Source organism: Pongo abelii, chromosome 11, assembly GCF_028885655.2.
Source record: "Pongo abelii isolate AG06213 chromosome 11, NHGRI_mPonAbe1-v2.0_pri, whole genome shotgun sequence".
NCBI lineage: Eukaryota > Metazoa > Chordata > Mammalia > Primates > Hominidae > Pongo > Pongo abelii.
The window spans coordinates 111,674,524-111,692,815 of NC_071996.2; the positions used below are offsets into that span (position 1 = coordinate 111,674,524).

At 35.2% G+C, this 18,292-nt stretch overlaps 1 protein-coding gene across 19 annotated transcripts in view; it reads left to right on the forward strand.

The window, feature by feature from the left end:
* Positions 1 to 18,292, forward strand: part of PIKFYVE (phosphoinositide kinase, FYVE-type zinc finger containing) — a 91,280-nt gene that overhangs the window by 55,972 nt on the left and 17,016 nt on the right. For 18 of the 19 annotated variants that reach the window (XM_063713010.1, XM_054549716.2, XM_063713008.1 and 15 more), the window contains 14 exons: positions 51 to 191; positions 819 to 945; positions 1,178 to 2,337; positions 4,115 to 4,215; positions 5,785 to 5,856; positions 6,463 to 6,634; positions 9,276 to 9,454; positions 11,268 to 11,381; positions 11,756 to 11,864; positions 11,981 to 12,135; positions 12,783 to 12,873; positions 15,081 to 15,141; positions 15,992 to 16,129; positions 16,584 to 16,704. In XM_063713010.1, coding sequence (XP_063569080.1) covers positions 51 to 191; positions 819 to 945; positions 1,178 to 2,337; positions 4,115 to 4,215; positions 5,785 to 5,856; positions 6,463 to 6,634; positions 9,276 to 9,454; positions 11,268 to 11,381; positions 11,756 to 11,864; positions 11,981 to 12,135; positions 12,783 to 12,873; positions 15,081 to 15,141; positions 15,992 to 16,129; positions 16,584 to 16,704 — 2,741 coding nt within the window. The remainder of the gene's footprint in view (positions 1 to 50; positions 192 to 818; positions 946 to 1,177; positions 2,338 to 4,114; positions 4,216 to 5,784; positions 5,857 to 6,462; positions 6,635 to 9,275; positions 9,455 to 11,267; positions 11,382 to 11,755; positions 11,865 to 11,980; positions 12,136 to 12,782; positions 12,874 to 15,080; positions 15,142 to 15,991; positions 16,130 to 16,583; positions 16,705 to 18,292) is intronic. The other variant, XM_054549723.2, reaches the window with a different exon arrangement.

Here is an 18,292-nt window from a genome sequence, read left to right on the forward strand (position 1 = left end):
CCAGATACTGCATTTTACCAGGTGTAATATTTCTGATTTATCTTACTTAGGAAAGGGAATTCTTGAAGAATTATGTCCAGCGAATAGTTGATGTTCGACCCACCTTGGTTCTAGTTGAGAAAACAGTGTCTCGGATTGCCCAGGACATGTTATTGGAACATGGCATTACTTTGGTCATTAATGTAAAGTCAGTGAGTGTTTTTAATTTTCTATTTTATTAAAAAAAATCACAGCTTTTAAATTTATATGCACGTATGGTAGGTATACAAGAATCTTTTTTTCTTTGCTGTTCTATTTGTATTGAAAGTGGGACAGAAGATATGGCACCTATTTCATTAAGATTGAGAATTTCAGACTGGAACTGGAAGAAAGTATAATTGATTATGTAATACTTACTGGTGTCTACAAGACCAAAAGTGAAATGGACATTAGTTAATCACTAGGTATTTGTTGATCCTTTGTTTTTGTTGGAGAATTGCTCAAGCAGAAAACGTTCTCTCCCTTGAAAAGTTTACCCTGTGCAGAACAGGGGCCAATTCTAGGAAGCTGTTTTTCTCCCCACAGTATCTTGTGGTAATCCATGATGCTTAAGTGCATTTTTATAATGTTATTAATGTGAGTAAGGTTTCAGTGGGCATATATTGATTACTAAGCAACTAAGTGTAGAAGAATCCGGAATAAAAAAATTGATCATATATTTATTAAAAAGGAAATTTGTGAATGTTATTTTTTAATTTTTCCATTACTTTTCCAGATTAAATTTATAAGGATTTTTATTCTTCTCTAGTTTTGTAATATAATGTTTTTCTGTTTTGTAGCAAGTTTTGGAACGAATCAGTCGAATGACCCAAGGTGATTTAGTGATGTCAATGGACCAGCTGCTTACGAAACCGCACCTGGGCACTTGTCACAAATTTTATATGCAGATATTTCAGTTGCCTAATGGTGAGTGATCTTTAGCATAGACTGACCTGAGGAAAAGAGTTAACTTATCACTACTACAATGTTTACTTACTAGGAAATACCTATTAATAGTGGGTAAGTGAGGATAGGCAACTGTGATCTTATTCATGTAAGAGTTTTTCTTTTACAGATGTTAAGAGAGTGAATTAATTCTATTTGGACTTCTGGATTGCCACCTCCACCATCTTAACTTTCTGTTTGTTTTTATTTGTAGAACAAACCAAGACGCTGATGTTTTTTGAAGGTTGTCCACAGCACCTAGGCTGTACAATCAAGCTAAGAGGAGGCTCTGATTATGAGCTGGCTCGAGTTAAGGAGATCCTAATATTTATGATCTGTGTTGCTTATCATTCTCAACTAGAAATATCCTTTCTCATGGATGAATTTGCTATGCCTCCCACATTAATGCAAAACCCTTCATTCCATTCCCTGATTGAGGGACAAGGGCATGAGGGGGCTGTCCAAGAGCAGTATGGCGGAGGTTCCCTCCCCTGGGATCCCGACATCCCTCCTGAGTCTCTGCCCTGTGATGATAGCAGTTTGCTGGAATCGAGGATTGTGTTTGAGAAGGGTGAGCAGGAAAATAAAAATCTTCCACAGGCTGTTGCGTCTGTGAAGCATCAAGAACATAGCACAACAGCTTGCCCGGCTGGTCTCCCTTGTGCTTTCTTTGCACCTGTACCGGAATCATTGTTGCCACTCCCTGTGGATGACCAACAAGATGCTTTAGGCAGTGAGCAGCCAGAGAGTTTGCAGCAAACAGTTGTGCTGCAGGATCCCAAAAGCCAGATAAGAGCCTTTAGAGACCCTCTACAGGATGACACTGGATTATATGTTACTGAGGAAGTCACCTCCTCTGAAGATAAACGAAAGACTTATTCTTTGGCCTTTAAGCAGGAATTAAAAGATGTGATCCTCTGTATCTCCCCAGTAATCACATTCCGAGAACCCTTTCTTTTAACTGAAAAGGGGATGAGATGCTCTACCAGAGATTATTTTGCAGAGCAGGTTTACTGGTCTCCTCTCCTCAATAAAGAATTCAAAGAAATGGAGAACAGGAGGAAGAAACAGCTGCTCAGGGATCTCTCTGGACTTCAGGGCATGAATGGAAGTATTCAGGCCAAGTCTATTCAAGTCTTACCCTCACATGAGCTAGTGAGCACTAGAATTGCTGAGCATCTGGGCGATAGCCAGAGCTTGGGTAGAATGCTGGCTGATTATCGAGCCAGAGGAGGAAGAATTCAGCCCAAAAATTCAGACCCTTTTGCTCATTCAAAGGATGCATCAAGTACTTCAAGTGGCAAATCAGGAAGCAAAAACGAGGGTAATGAAGAGAGAGGGCTTATTCTGAGTGATGCTGTGTGGTCAACAAAGGTGAGCCAGACCACTTTTTGATGCTCCTGTGCATTTAGGATGTGTTGAATGACTCCTCAAAGGCAGGCTAAAAAAATCAGTTTGGCAGACTGCATGCAGATTTGTGAAATATTTCTTCTCCTATGCTATTTTTGTTTTTGTCTTGAGTCTGTTGGCTTATGTGTTACTTTAATATGTATGAAGCAGAATTGTAATGAAACTGGATTTCAGGGTTTTAAGATGAGCTTATAGTAAGCTAGGAAGATCCCTGAAGTAAGTAAGGGGAAATGTGGAGCTGCTTAAAATTTCTGACAACATGACTTGGATGTGGTATGATAATCCTGGATCCTTGTGTCAGGGAGTGAGAGATGGAAGCTTATTGTAGGAAATAGATGTGTTTTTTAAAAAAAGTTAGCAGGAAATATATTTGTTTTCTAAAAAAAGTTAGCTCTTTTTTTTTTTTTTTAACATAAAACATTTTACCTTGTTATTTAACTACGACAGTGACCTTTTTCTTTTTAGGCATAAATTGAGAGCAAATTAAGGAAGGTTTATAGATCCATTATTGATAATGGTAGCAATAAAACTAATTAACAAATCCATTGCTAGATGAGGAAATGCAATTGTTTAATAAAACGAAAAGATGTCCAATTTCGCCAGTAGTCAAGGAAGTGCTAAATAATATATGTTCAATTTCACTAGTAGTCAAGGAAGTGCTAAATAATAGTGGTGCTAAATAATTTTTTATTTGTGAGATTGACAAAAAGGAAAGTCGTAAAAGACCCATGGTTAATGATGGCATGGAAAAACACCTTTCATAAATTTTATGTAAGTTTATACAAATGTAGGTATATGTACATTTGTATAAATTTATAGAAAGTGATAGGAAAGTCTCTATTAATTTACACATACATGTATATACCTTTGACCCAGGACTCCAACTTTTTATAATCTATCCTGCAGAAATAATTAAGTTTGCTTATGTAAGGGTGCTTGCATTTTGTAAGAATATATGTACAAAGATGTTTATTGAAACAGTTTAAGGATGAGCAGGATCTCAAGTCATTTAATGACTTGGATAAAGCCCATGATATATTTGAAGTGTTAAAAAGCAAATTATGTTTTAATATGTGTTGCATTATATTATTCCATATTTATAAAAACAAAATCCGCTATGTGTACTTAGGAAGTGATGTGTGTATGTGGAACAGGTATGTAAACTAGCAAAAAGAATAGATATTTTAAAACCACAGAGTCAAACTCCTCAGCTTAGGAGGTGGAGTAGAATCATAGGAGGAGCAGTTTTGTGTATTTTATGAACTTCTTCATATGCTTCTATACTATTTCAATTTTAACAGAGAGCTGAGCTGGTTTTACCTTTGTAATGATCAAAAACAGCCATAAGCATAGATAAATAAACACTTTAGAATTTAGATTTCTGGGTGTCTCAGATTGATGTTATATCCCATCAGTTCAGACTGTTAAGTATGGATATATTTAATTAATTTTTCTTCCGAAATAATTTAGTGCAGTTGTGTAAAATAAAGAGTAAGTTAAGAAAACAAGCTATCTAGACATTGTTTTGTATTTTTAAGTTTAATTGAAACTTTTTGGGTTGTCTTTTCTCAAAAACCAACTGCCCTTCTTCCTTATATTTAGTTTTCTGTAGTTTTAAATCTTGACCAGAGCCCCTACAGTGATAATTGGAGGCTTTACAAATAGAGTGGAGTGTGTTTGGTGAATTGGGGTTGAATGTGGTTGCAGTCGCTTGCTCATCCATTCATTCCTTCTTTTTCAGGTGGACTGTCTGAATCCCATTAACCACCAGAGACTTTGTGTGCTCTTCAGCAGCTCTTCTGCCCAGTCCAGCAATGCTCCTAGTGCCTGTGTCAGTCCTTGGTAGGATTCTTTTCCCCCTACACTATTCCACTTAAGAACAGAATTCCAGCAATTAAAAAAAAAACAAAGACAAAAACAGTCATTAGGACCTGTATTTAGGTACACAGCACACTGCTGGTCATATATGAATTGATAGAACTTTTAAACTTGTGAAGTAAATATGAAAATACATGTTTGTTCATGAGTAGAAGTAAATGAGAGTACATTAAGAGTGAAAAAAATGTGAGGGATAGAAGAGGAATTTGTATTGGTTGACTTTCCCTTATCTGAAATGCTTGGAACCAGAAGTGTTTTGGATTTAATATTTTTTCAAATTTGGAAATATTTGCATATACTTAATGAGTTATCTTGGGGATGGGACCCAAGTCTAAACATGAAATTCATTTGTGTTTCATATACACCTTGTACACGTAGCCTGAAGTTAATTTTATATAAGATTTGTAATAATTTTATGTATAAAACAAAGTTTGTATACATTGAACCACCAGAAAGCAAAGGTTTCAGTTGTGGAATTTCTCTCTTGTGGTATCATATCAGGACTCAAAAGTTTCAGATTTTGGAGCATTTTGGATTTTGGATTTTCAGATTAGGGATGCCCAACATGTACTTAAAAAAGTGAGAAAGTTGACACACAAAAAGCTTGTTTATAAGCATTTTGATGATAGCATGTACAATTTAGGCAGGTTTTCCTTCAGGCATAGTTTTTATAAAAGCAGTCAACCTTTTGCTTTATTAATGGGTTTTGGTCTAAAACTTAAGTAGATTGATAGAAACTGAAATACATTTTATGTTTTAAATTATTTTTTTCAAATTATTGTCACAAAAACCTCACACAGACTTACATAGCCTTACATTACATAGTTCACCTTTAGTTTTAAAAGTACTATGGAACATAACTTCTTTTTGGAGGGCACTGTTTTCATGCCAAAACATTCTGTGTTTTAATTTTGGATACCTGAAACACTTATTTCCAGCAGTGAGCTCATGGATTCTTCTAGTAGTGTAGCTTCAGCAGGCAGACTTGGGACTGGCAGAACCCATGGGAATTTTCTTTGGGAGTTTATATATAGGTCAAGGCTTGAATAAGATGTGGATTTCAACAGTTATATAGCCAAACTGTCTTGTGAGCATTTATAGGTTAGATAAAAAGTTAGAAACTGGCACTTTAGCAAGAATTGCTGTTTTCCATGCTCAGTAAAGGCATGGACAAGAGAGTAGGAGACCAGAGTCCCACCTTGTGCTGACAGGGCTTAAGCCTTTGTAAAGAAAACCTTTACCTCTTCTTAACTCAGATCAGTTTTACTAAATTAATATTATAGTTTATGCATCCTCATTAGTTTCATAAGATACTAGTGGATTGGGAGTGAAAAAGATGCTTTAGTGTGGCAAGTCTAAACTTGTTTTATTGGATGAGTTAAAACCTGTTTCATAACAACAAAGAACATTACCTGCTTTCATACTTCATTGTTAAGTACCATACATTTAATAGGTAATCATAATTCGTGGTCTCATGAAATGTCTCTGGTGCATGGTAATTCTTATGTTTCTAAGAGGTGGTCTCTTCTTTAGGATTGTAACAATGGAATTTTATGGAAAGAATGATCTTACATTAGGAATATTTTTAGAGAGATACTGTTTCAGGTAAGAACATATTTCTTCCTTCTCTTCCATTACACATTTTTGATGCTCAAAATTTCAACCTAAAATGTAAACATGAGTTGGATGTCAAGTGACTGTTACATGATCCTCACTTTCATAGTGCATATCAGAGTATATCATTCAAAGAAGTAATCTATTTCATATTTAAACTGAGATCTCTTATCCAGAACATTCCTCATATCTCTGCCCATCTAATTACCCTACCATCAACATTTTTCAGATACCTGTTTTTTTACAGTGATTCAAATGAGAGGTAAAATGTTGGAATCATCTAGACCTCAGTTTAAGTCTTAGCATCATCACTTGCCACTTACATGACAAAGCACTTTACTAGTCCCCTTTATAGGGAATAACAATCCCTAGAATTGTCAGAAGGTAAAAGGAAATGTTTTAAAATGGTTTGGCAAATAGAAGGTGCCTAACAAATGGAAACTATCACCATGCTGTAGCTGAAGACGATGTTCAGCTGCAGGCTCAGAGCAGCATGAGTACCTTGTGCAGATTGTCCACTAGTCACGCTGCACTTTGACAGTGGTTCTGATTTCTGTTTCATGCTTAATGTGAGAAGGGCTCTTTTGTTTGTCAAAGGCCTTCTTATCAGTGTCCAAGCATGTTCTGTGATACCCCCATGGTACATCATATTCGGCGCTTTGTTCATGGCCAAGGCTGTGTGCAGATAATCCTGAAGGAGTTGGATTCTCCAGTACCTGGATATCAGCATACAATTCTTACATATTCCTGGTGTAGAATCTGCAAACAGGTAAATAGACCCTATTACTATATTTTGTTTGCCATTTATTTCTTTATTTGTATGGTTTTTTTTTTCTGAGGAGAAGGTTTCCTATATGGTACTGGATTTGTTATTTGTTATAGAGCTCTATTTGTCATTGTTATTTTACCTTCCAGTGCTGTATGTTCAATCTAGTAATCGTTTTTTGAAGATCCCATCTTAGGAGTGTATCAGTCATTAAATAAAATACAAGTGCCTTATACAGTAAAGTATCTTGAGGTTGTATCTTGACATATCTCAATTTTGTTTGTTTATTCATTCAACAAACATTTAGCACCATTTATGTGCCAGATACTGTGCTAGGCCCTAGGAATGAAAAAAAGAATAAGGAATGACTTCTGTTCTCTAGGGGAGGAGACAGACTTGTAAAGCAATAACTGCAGTATATTAGGATATTTGTATAATAAATTTGAGCCTATATCAGCATTTCTATTCACATACAGATGAGACCATGTTGAAATTGATCTCTACTGGTTTTTATGCATGTTCTTGAGAAAGGGACATGTGTTTTGTTTCTTCTTTGTGCCTTTCTTTACTTTTCTAACTCTGGGGCAAAAAGTTGGTGCCAATATTGTGTTTTTTTTTAATATATGATTTTTATCCAGACTGCTTGCAATCTGGATAAAATGTTCCAAATTTAACTTATTACCTTAATTAGGTTATTTTTTTTTTTTTTGAGACAGAGTCTTGCTCTATCGCCCAGTCTAGAGTGCAGTCGTGTGATCTCTGCTCACTGCAACCTCTGTCTCCTGAGTTCAAGCTATTCTTCTGCCTCATCCTCTGGAGTAGCTGGGACTACAGGCATGCGTCACTATGCCCAGCTAATTTTTGTATTTTTAATAGAGACAAGGTTTCACTACATTAGCCAGGCTGGTCTCAAACTCCTGACCTCAGGTGATCCACCCAACTCGGCCTCCCAAAGTGTTGGTATTACAGGTGTGAGCCACATCGCCTGGCCTTAATTGGGTTATTTCAAAGTGTGCTTTTGGAAGGCACATATGGGAATTATATATAAAATAATAGCACGACCTACATTAATCAGTGGTAGAGAAGGGCAAAATCAAAGTTGCACCTGCAGCAGCAAACATACAGACATAAAATTATTTCTAGCAATTCTCAGTCTTAGTTTCATACTTGTTCTTACTGACTTTAGTTCCTATTAGTTAGCTGGTAATAGTTTGTTGTAGAATATGTTAACTGGGTAGACTGACCGTGGTACTAAATGAATAACTTAAATTTGGTCTTTATGACTTACATGCTTTGCTATATGCACTTTATTTTAAAACAGAAACTTCTGCTTTTTTTATGCTAGAAAGGAAAAGGTAAATTTTGTTACACTAAAATGAAAAACTTCTAGTGTCAAGGAAAAATACAACATATATGACTAAACATAAATATATGTAATATCAAATTTCTATAAGCCATGATAATAGAAAAATGGGCAGAGGACATGACAATGCAATTTAATGCAAATGGTTACTAAACAAATAACAAATAAATGTTATTCATTAGTAGTCAGATAAGCATATATCAGTAAAATCTCTTTAAAATTTTTTCTTTAGGAGGTTACATTTCAAAAATTTCAATTCTAATTCCTAGGATTGGGTAAGAAAGTGGGGGAAATTGATATTCTTAAATATTGTTGGAGACTGTATACACTGGTGCACTTGTTTTGGAAGATAATGTGGCAAAAATTATCAAAGATCATATAAATGTTTATGCCCTTTGACTTACCAATTCCCACCTTTATTAATTTATCCCACGGGAATAATTGCGGATATTTGTAAATATGTATATACAAGGATGTTCATCAGAACATCATCTCAGTATGGAAAAACTTGTAACGTCTTAAAGGCACATCAGTAAGGATTGGTTAAATACTTGTCCAGATACTCTGAAGCCATTTGAAAAGTTGTGCAAGAATATTTTATGTGGGAAAATATTCACGATATATTGCTAAGTAAAAGATTATGAAACTATAGGAGTTTTTATTTACAAATATACTGGCCGTGTGCGTGTCCATGTATGTATGTATATATGTATATGTGTGTGTGTGTGTATATATATATATAAATACATCAAAAGTAAACATATACTAGTATATTGATGTTGTTGGTGGGTTTATTGGTGATGCTGCTCTCCTCCACCACCCCCAAGTCCACCCACCTTTGAACTTTCTCATTCTTTTCCCAGTTTTCTGCAGTCAGAATATATTACATTTGTATTACAAAAGAAAATGTTGGCCGGGTGTGGTGGCTCACACCTGTAATCCCAGCACTTTGGGAGGCTGAGGCAGGCGGATCACGAGGTCAGGAGATCGAGACCACCCTGGCTAACATCGTGAAACCCTGTCTCTACTAAAAATACAAAAAATTAGCCGGGCGTGGTGGCGTGTGCCTGTAGTCCTAGCTACTCAGGAGGCTGAGGCAGGAGAATGGCCTGAACCCGGGAAGCGGAGCTTGCAGTGAGCCAAGATCGTGCCACTGCACTCCAGCCTAGGCAACAGAGCGAGACTCCGTCTCAAAAAAAAAAAAAAAGAAAAGAAAATGTTATTTTTTGAAAAAGAGATTCTCAATATGTGATTAGGTAAACTGTTTTTGCTGAATTCCAGGTAACACCAGTTGTTGCTCTTTCCAATGAGTCCTGGTCTATGTCATTTGCAAAATACCTTGAACTTAGATTTTATGGGCACCAGTATACTCGCAGAGCCAACGCTGAGCCCTGTGGTCACTCCATCCATCATGATTATCACCAGTATTTCTCCTATAACCAGATGGTGGCGTCTTTCAGGTAAGAAATCCTAGGAATCTTGTGCATGATCTCAGATCTCATAATCCCTTAAGAATTTTTTAACATTTTCACTGTTACTAGATTGAATTAATTTGTGGGATTCCCCATTTCTACCCTTATAAATGCAGAGGACCAGACTGTATTAAGAACTTTCAGTATTATTTTATTTACTCTTTACCCTACGAAATAGTTCTTATTATCCTCACTTACAGAGCTTACGATCATTCACTTACAGAGCTCTCAAGTGATGGAGTAATGATTTGACCCTTGGTCAATCTACTACCAGCCTCACTCTTTTTTAAAAAAAATTTTTAATATAAAAATTTTAGAAAAATATGAGACAGGATCTCACTGTTACCCAGGCTGATCTTGAATTGTGCTCAAGTGATTCTCCTGCCTCGGCCTTTCAAAGTGTGGGGATTAGAAGTGTGAGCCACCATGTCGGGCCCTGGCCTAACTCTTAACCATTGTTTTGGCATCTGATGGCATCTGAAAGTCTGTCAGAATTTTTGCCAAGACATTAACCATCAGAAGGATAATCACATATTTCTGATAGAGCTAAAACTCTGTGTTCAAATAATTGATAGTTGCCATTGTGGTATTAAATAATTTGAGAAAGCCTTTAGGTTCTGCCTTCAAAATATATCCAGAGTCTGAGCACTTTTTACCACCTCTACCACTACCACTTTGGGCTGAGCGTCTGTTATCTTTCACCTGGATTATTGTAGTAGCCTTAGCAGTCTCCCTTTGGCCTTGTCCCTTTAGCCTCTTCTCAACACAGCAGTCAGAGTGGTTCTGTTAAGGGGCAATCAGCTAAGGCCACTCCTCTGCTCTGGACACTCCAAAGGGTGTGTTTCACCCGGAGTGAAAGCCAAAGTCCATTTACTGGCCTTTAATCTACCTGCACTGGCTGCCCAGGACCTCTCTGCTCTTACCTCCTACTGCTCTCTCTTCACTCATCCTGCCGCTGCCCCACTGGCCTCCTGACTGGGCCTCAGGTATGTCAGGTAGGTTGCTGCCTGGGAGCCTTGTACTTGTTCTTCCCTCTCTGAATTGCTCATTCCCCAGATATCTGCTTGTTGCTTCCTTGCGTCTTACAAGTCTTTGCTCACATTTCACCTGCCCTGACACTCCCCCATCCTAGCACTCTGCTTCTCTTTCTTGCTATATTTTTCTCCATAGTACTGAACATCTGATATGTATTTGTTTTGTTTGTTACCTGAATCTTGTTTTTCCTGAATTATGAGAACAGGAATTGTTAGTGTTATATCCTCAGCACCTAAAACAGTGTCTGGCACATAATAGACCCTCAGGAGATATTTGCTAATTAGAGCTTATTCCCTTTTTTAAGCAAGAGTTTTTAACCACGCATGTAGGGCCTTGCAGGGGAGTGGGGTTGTAGCATTTATTAGTCAATATAAACCCTCAGGTGGAAAGGAAACAAAAGACTCATGAAGAATCTTCAGGAGCTGGAAAGTAATGAATACCTACAATTAGATGTAGGTATTTTAGTTTCCTTATTAATAGGGATGGTTTATAGCAATCGTTTTTGGTTTTACAGCAGGTAAGGATAACTTCAAGGGATAAATGATGGTACTACAGCGTAATGAAAGATAAAACAAAATCCCTCCAGAATTGGGGAGGATATTTATTGTAATGGCTGAAAATTATTTTTGTGATAGTTTTAAAATGCCATTTTATAGAAACTTTTTCTCTTATGCCTCATAGGATATAGTTGAACATCATGATACAGCTCTATTCAAGGTATTAAACTATTTTTCATTTTCTATTGGTCCTTGTATTTTCTTCTCAGTTATTCTCCCATTCGGCTTCTTGAAGTATGTGTTCCACTCCCCAAAATATTCATTAAGCGTCAGGCCCCATTAAAAGTGTCCCTTCTTCAGGATCTGAAGGACTTCTTTCAAAAGTAAGTTCAGTTTCTTTTATCATCTTTTTTTGTTTATTTACAGCTATTTTAAAGTATCAGATTTATTCATTTTACTTTCTTTGAAAATGTAAATTTTCTAATTGTATGGTATGCATGCTTGGTGTACAAAAAGAAAATTGTAGACGCTATGGAAAGATAATAAAAAAGAAGCCAAACTCTTTTAGACATAACAACTTAAAATTTTGAAGTACATCCTTTTAGGTCTTATTTACTCTGCAAAACTGTATGTAATTCTTAATTAGGTAAAACATAATTTCAATTACATTTTGCATGTAGCTTTTTTTTTCTATTTATGTGAGATAGAAAATTTGATTCACCCTTTCTAAAGTGTTTAATGTTCTCTCTATTGTTAGAGTTTCACAGGTATATCTTGCCATTGATGAAAGACTTGCATCTTTGAAAACTGATACATTTAGTAAAACAAGAGAGGAAAAAATGGAAGATATTTTTGCACAGAAAGAGGTAATTTATTTCTTTGGTAGAAAATTCAAAAGTTAATTATTAACTTAATAGCAGTTTCTTTTGGTGTATGTCTGTATAGTGTCTCTGTCTCCTGAAGTTGTTTCTGTTCCTTGTAGATGGAAGAAGGTGAGTTCAAGAACTGGATTGAGAAGATGCAAGCAAGGCTCATGTCTTCCTCTGTAGATACCCCTCAGCAACTGCAGTCGGTCTTTGAGTCACTCATTGCCAAGAAACAAAGTCTCTGTGAAGTGCTGCAAGCTTGGAATAACAGGTGTGATTTTGCAGTCTGGTTTTCTTTAATATTATTGCCACATTTGTTCTAATGTGATACCTTAAAACTTAAAAATTTTTTATTATGGGTGTTTCATTTTGTGCTCAGGTTAAAGAACCTTTTGTTTCCTGTCACTCTCCTTTCCTCTTTATATTTTAAAGTATATGTGCTGTATTTGAGGTAGCTTGTGAAGATGTAAAAACTAAAGAGAACAGCCTTTGATGCTGTTTCTAATATAATTTGAAACGATGTTGTTCAGATGTGTGTGCTGTTGAATTGTTTTTAACTGAATTAGTATGCCATAAGTCACTATTGGTTTTTGGCCAGCAATTTCAAATATATTGTATATTGAAATGTTTATCTTATGCCTTTATTTAAATATTTATTTTTTAGAAGTATTTTTCTTTATAATAATTTGCTATTTTTTTTTTTTTACAACTATAGTCAGATCAACAAATGCTCCTGGTTAATTAGATATGACAAAAAGTTACTCTTATTTATATATAACTTTAAAGACTATGGTAATCCAAATAGGAAAACTTTGTGATTTCAAAGTTGTAAAGAGAAAATTTATAAACAGCACTCAAGGGACTAGAAACAAACCATACATTTTTTTTTTTTTTTTTTTTTTTTGCTTTTGGCCACAGGTTGCAGGACCTTTTCCAACAGGAAAAGGGTAGAAAGAGACCTTCAGTTCCTCCAAGTCCTGGAAGACTGAGACAAGGGGAAGAAAGCAAGGTATGAAATGTAGTCTTGTCTTTGGTCCTTAATCGATAGAAATATAGTTAGTTCCATTTATAATACTTAGCAGGGATAGTTTAATACATACTTTAGTAATGATATCCAGTAGGGTTTTCCATTTTGAATTTGTGAGGTTTCAAGGAACTATGACCTGGATTACTTTTATGTTATAACCTGAAATAAAATGATCACTTATAATTTATTTATTTGAAATGTTTATAAAAGCTACAGTTTGCTGCATCACTGAGGGTAGCATCATGGTGACAGCAAGTGCTACAAAGGAAAGTCGTGGATGCTCTGAGTATATAATAGGGTCCTTATTTATTTTATACTCCGCAGTTTTGGTTGTTTTTAAAATCTCTGTGCTTAAATAAGTGGTTTTTCTTAAGGTATTTGAACTGCATAAGTTCTTTTTCAACTGTGTTAGTTTTCTCTTGCTCGGTGACAGATTATCCCAAACATAGTGGCCAAAACCACAAATTTATAGATAGATATATCTGTATAGATATTTATAGATAGATGTATCTGTATAGATATTTATAGATAGATGTATCTGTATAGATATTTATAGATAGATGTATCTGTATAGATATTTATAGATAGATGTATCTGTATAGATATTTATAGATAGATGTATCTGTATAGATATTTATAGATAGATGTATCTGTATAGATATTTATAGATAGATGTATCTGTATAGATATTTATAGATAGATGTATCTGTATAGATATTTATAGATAGATGTATCTGTATAGATATTTATAGATAGATGTGTCTGTATAGATATTTATAGATAGATGTGTCTGTATAGATATTTATAGATATATCTGTATAGATATTTATAGATGGATATATCTGTATAGATATTTATAGATGGATATATCTGTATAGGTATTTATAGATGGATATATCTGTATAGGTATTTATAGATGGATATATCTGTATAGGTATTTATAGATGGATATATCTGTATAGGTATTTATAGATGGATATATCTGTATAGGTATTTATAGATGGATATATCTGTATAGGTATTTATAGATGGATATATCTGTATAGGTATTTATAGATGGATATATCTGTATAGGTATTTATAGATGGATATATCTGTATAGGTATTTATAGATGGATATATCTGTATAGATATATATAGATATAATACTTAGGATTATCCCTTACACCTAATAATCTTGTATAGATAGATCTATATCTATCTGTCGATCTATCTAGATATATATCTATCTGTTGATCTATCTAGATATATCTATCTGTCTATCAATCTATCTATCTAGATAGATAGATATATCTATACCTAGATGCTTAATTCCAGGAAGCGAGCTACTATTTAGAATGCAATTCTCAAAGTGTGGTTCAATGACTCCTGATAGTCCAAGACCTTTTCAGGGACTCTGCAAAAATTTTTTTTTTTGAGAGATGGAGTCTCACTCTGTTGTGCATGCTGGAGTGCAGTGGTGCGATCTCGGCTCACTGCAACCTCTGCCTTCCGAGTTCAAGCAATTCTCCTTCCTCAGCCTCTTGAGTAGCTGGGATTACAGGTATGCGCCACCACACCCAGCTAATTTTTTGTATTTTTAGTAGAGATGGGGTTTCTCCATGTTGGCCAGACTGGTCTTAAACTCCTGACCTCAGGTGATCCACCCACCTTGGCCTCCCAAAGTGTTGGGATTACAGGCATAAGCCACCACACCTGGCCCATTTTAATTTTTTTTTTTTTTGATTGCATATCTGTATGAAGCCAGATTTTCTTTATATACTTCAATCATAATGGTGTATCTCAACAGATTACATGCAGAAGCCAAATATGAATCTAGCTGTTTTCTATTTAGCTAGACATTAAAGATATTTTTCAAAATGTAAAGCAGTGCTACTCTTTTCACCAATTTTTTTTTTTTAATTTTAGAAAATCAGTATGTTACGTGTTTAAATATGTTACTTATATTAATGGTTTTATTATTTATAAATGAGTTCATGCACATTTAATAACTTTCTCTGTTTTAATTTCTAATGTAAAAATTTCTAAGGTAAACAAAAGCTAATTAAAAATATTAAGGGGGTTTTTAGTAATTTTTAAGGGTACAAATGGGTCCTGAGACCAAAAAGTTTAAGATTCACTGGATTAAAAAATTTTTTGAATGTGATTTTCATGTTTTCCATAAGAACAAAGTATTTACTTCTCTACAGATAAGTGCAATGGATGCATCTCCACGGAATATTTCTCCAGGACTTCAGAATGGAGAAAAAGGTTGGTCCTTGAGTCTAGTGATCACTTGCCATAGGATTTAAAGAAATTTCTTATTGTATAAGTTGTTTTAAACTGTTTGAACAGTTTTTCCGATGCTGTTGTTCATAGACTTTTTTTCCTTCCTGTAGAGCACTTGTAATCCTATCAGATTAAGATTATCATATAGTGTATTGCAATAAGATAAATCAGGTTATAGAAATACATGAAATATAAAGAAGGCTGCTATTAGGGGAAGAAAAAAACAGAAAAAAGTAAATTGAATTTGTTTTGTTTATTACAAAGTCAATCCCCAGGTTTCATTGCAAAAATCTTATAAAGTTTAATTTACATTTTTAATGTCACTAAAATATTGTCTAGACTTAAGATGTCTTTCACAGTATTTCATTGAATAACTTGGTGTCATCATGGAAACTTTGTGGGGAAATTTACATAGACTGTAGAACCAGGAGCTCAACTTATAATTCTTGGCATTTTTCTATTATAATTGCTTTTTCTCTCCCAGAATAAGCATGCAGTCTTTCTCAGAGTGTCCCAATTTCATTTTCTATTAAACTAAAAACTAATATTTAGGTAGGCATTGTGGTATAATGGATAGCGTATTGGATAGGAGTCAGTCTTGGTTGACAGTTGCAGTACTGCTATCAGGATTTGATTGTAGTCAAGTCATATATAATCTTTCTGGATTTTTGTGTCCATTTCTATGACATGAGCTACATGACCTAGATGATTTTTAAAAAGTAAAAATTCTGCCTTTTAGGAAGTAGGAATATGAATGAGCATTTAAAAAATATTAGGTAGACATGGACTTAATGTATGTAAATGACTCATTTAAGACTGTGTTTTTCTTTAGAGGATCGCTTCTTAACAACTTTGTCCAGCCAGAGCTCCACCAGTTCTACTCATCTCCAATTGCCTACGCCACCTGAAGTCATGTCTGAACAGTCAGTGGGAGGGCCCCCTGAGCTAGATACAGCCAGCAGTTCCGAAGGTAGAGGTTAAGTCACTTTTACCATATTTCATTGTATCTAAGACTGAAAGATGTATCATTGATTTACATGAATTACAGCCATTTCTCTAAGGACAGATATTTGCTTCATAATAACAGATTCATGCCTTGCTTTCTGTTTAGGCGGTAACTACTAAATGATAGTATAAACTTTGAAATTAACTTTAAAATTGCTATTTAACTCAGGTGTAATAGCCACAGTGCTTCAGAGATGTTTAAAAAAACAAGTGTCCCTTGGAGTCCATGCTGTGTATGCTTCACTGTTTTTTCCTGTTTTATCCCATATTGGTCTTTTCCCTTGATCAGAAATTTTAAACTGTTATTGGTATAGTATACATATGTCCATATTCCAGAAAGGAAAAGAACCAAAGTCAGCAGTTTATACTTCTTATTCTCTCTGCATATTAATATATAAGTAGACTATTTTTCATTTTAGATGTGTTTGATGGGCATTTGCTGGGATCCACAGACAGCCAAGTGAAGGAAAAGTCAACCATGAAAGCCATCTTTGCAAATTTGCTTCCAGGAAATAGCTATAATCCTATTCCATTTCCTTTGTAAGTATTACTAAAACCAGTGGCTCTTAGCAGGGGGCTTATTTTTCCTTAGTTGCTCGCTGCATATTTAAATATATTTATCTGATGCATGATTTTTCAATCCTAAATTTTATTTCATCTTAGTAAAAGAGATGTCTTTTGATACAATGTAATTTGTAGAACATATAATCATTATAATATAGTAGATGAGTGGATAAACACTAGCCAATGTTACTTATAAATGTGTGAATTACTTGTTCTGGAAACACTTGTTTATCTTTTTTCAAAGATATGTGGCTATATCCACTGATTTAATAATTATAAAAACATATTGCTGGTTATATATGAGGTTGGTAGTTGATTTGCTGAGACATGACATTGTCCTAGCACTGATGATGAACTACAGTGACTTGTACAAGTTTTCATGTGATCTTTTTTTTATGGGGCGCACTCAAATTTGGAAAGAATGTAGGCTGGCTGTGAAAGTTTATTTTTCTTCCACTCGTTGACCCATGTGGCTATCAAATGCTGCCCTTGTTATAGAACAAGTGTATCCAAAAAGTGGACATTTTTGTTAATAAGGCCTTCTGCTTTTTATTAACTGACTTACATGTTTATTCAGTCAGTATTTAAACTTTTATTTAGTGCCTGTTTTAGTGTCCTGTGATGTAGAATAAGATTTGTGAGGAAAAGTCATTGCTCTTAGGAGCTCATAATCTTTGGGAAGATACAGTTAGGACTCACAGTACAGTATGTGATATGTTACATGACAGTAAAATATAAAAGGTCCCTTTTTTTCTCTACTTTAGACCTGAATATATCAGTTTCTTGATTGGGCTGGGATCCCTCTTACGTTATGGTCTTTGTTCATGCTCTCACATTTATTTTTATTTTTTAAATTTTTATTATTTTTGAGACAGAGTCTCCCTCTGTCACCCAGGCTGGAATGCAGTGGTGTGATCTTGGCTCATTGCAACCTCTGCCTCCTAGATTCAAGTGATTCTCCTGCCTCAGCTTCCCAAGTAACTGGGACTACAGGTGTGCGCCACCACACCTGGCTAATTTTCATATTTTTAGTAGAGATGAGGTTTCACCATATTGGCCAGGCTGCTCTCGAACTCCTGACCTCAGGTGATCTGCCCACCTCAGTCTCCCAAAGTACTGAGCTACTGGACCCGACCCTTTAAACTTTTTTTTTAATATAGTTTTTTTCTTTTTATTTGTTTCTCTTCTCTCTAAACCACTTTTTGTGAAACACATTCTTTTTTAATCATTCAGTCCTGTTCTTTCTAAGAAGAATTTACTAGACCTTCCCCCTTACCTCCTGCTCCAGTCAGAGTAGGTTTCTATTATATGCTCTTATGATTCCTGTCTTTATCCGTTCATGCTGCTCTGATGAATTACCATAGACTGAGTTGCTTATAGACAGCAGAAATTTAATACTTACAGTCCTAGAGGCTAGAAGTCTGAGATGAGGGTGCCAGCATGGTTGGGTTCTGGCAAGGGTCCTCTTCTGGGTTGTAGATTGCTGCTGTCTCTTTGTATTCTTATGTGGTGGAAGGAGGCTGAGAGAGCTGTGTCCAGTCTTTTTTATGAGGACACTAATCCC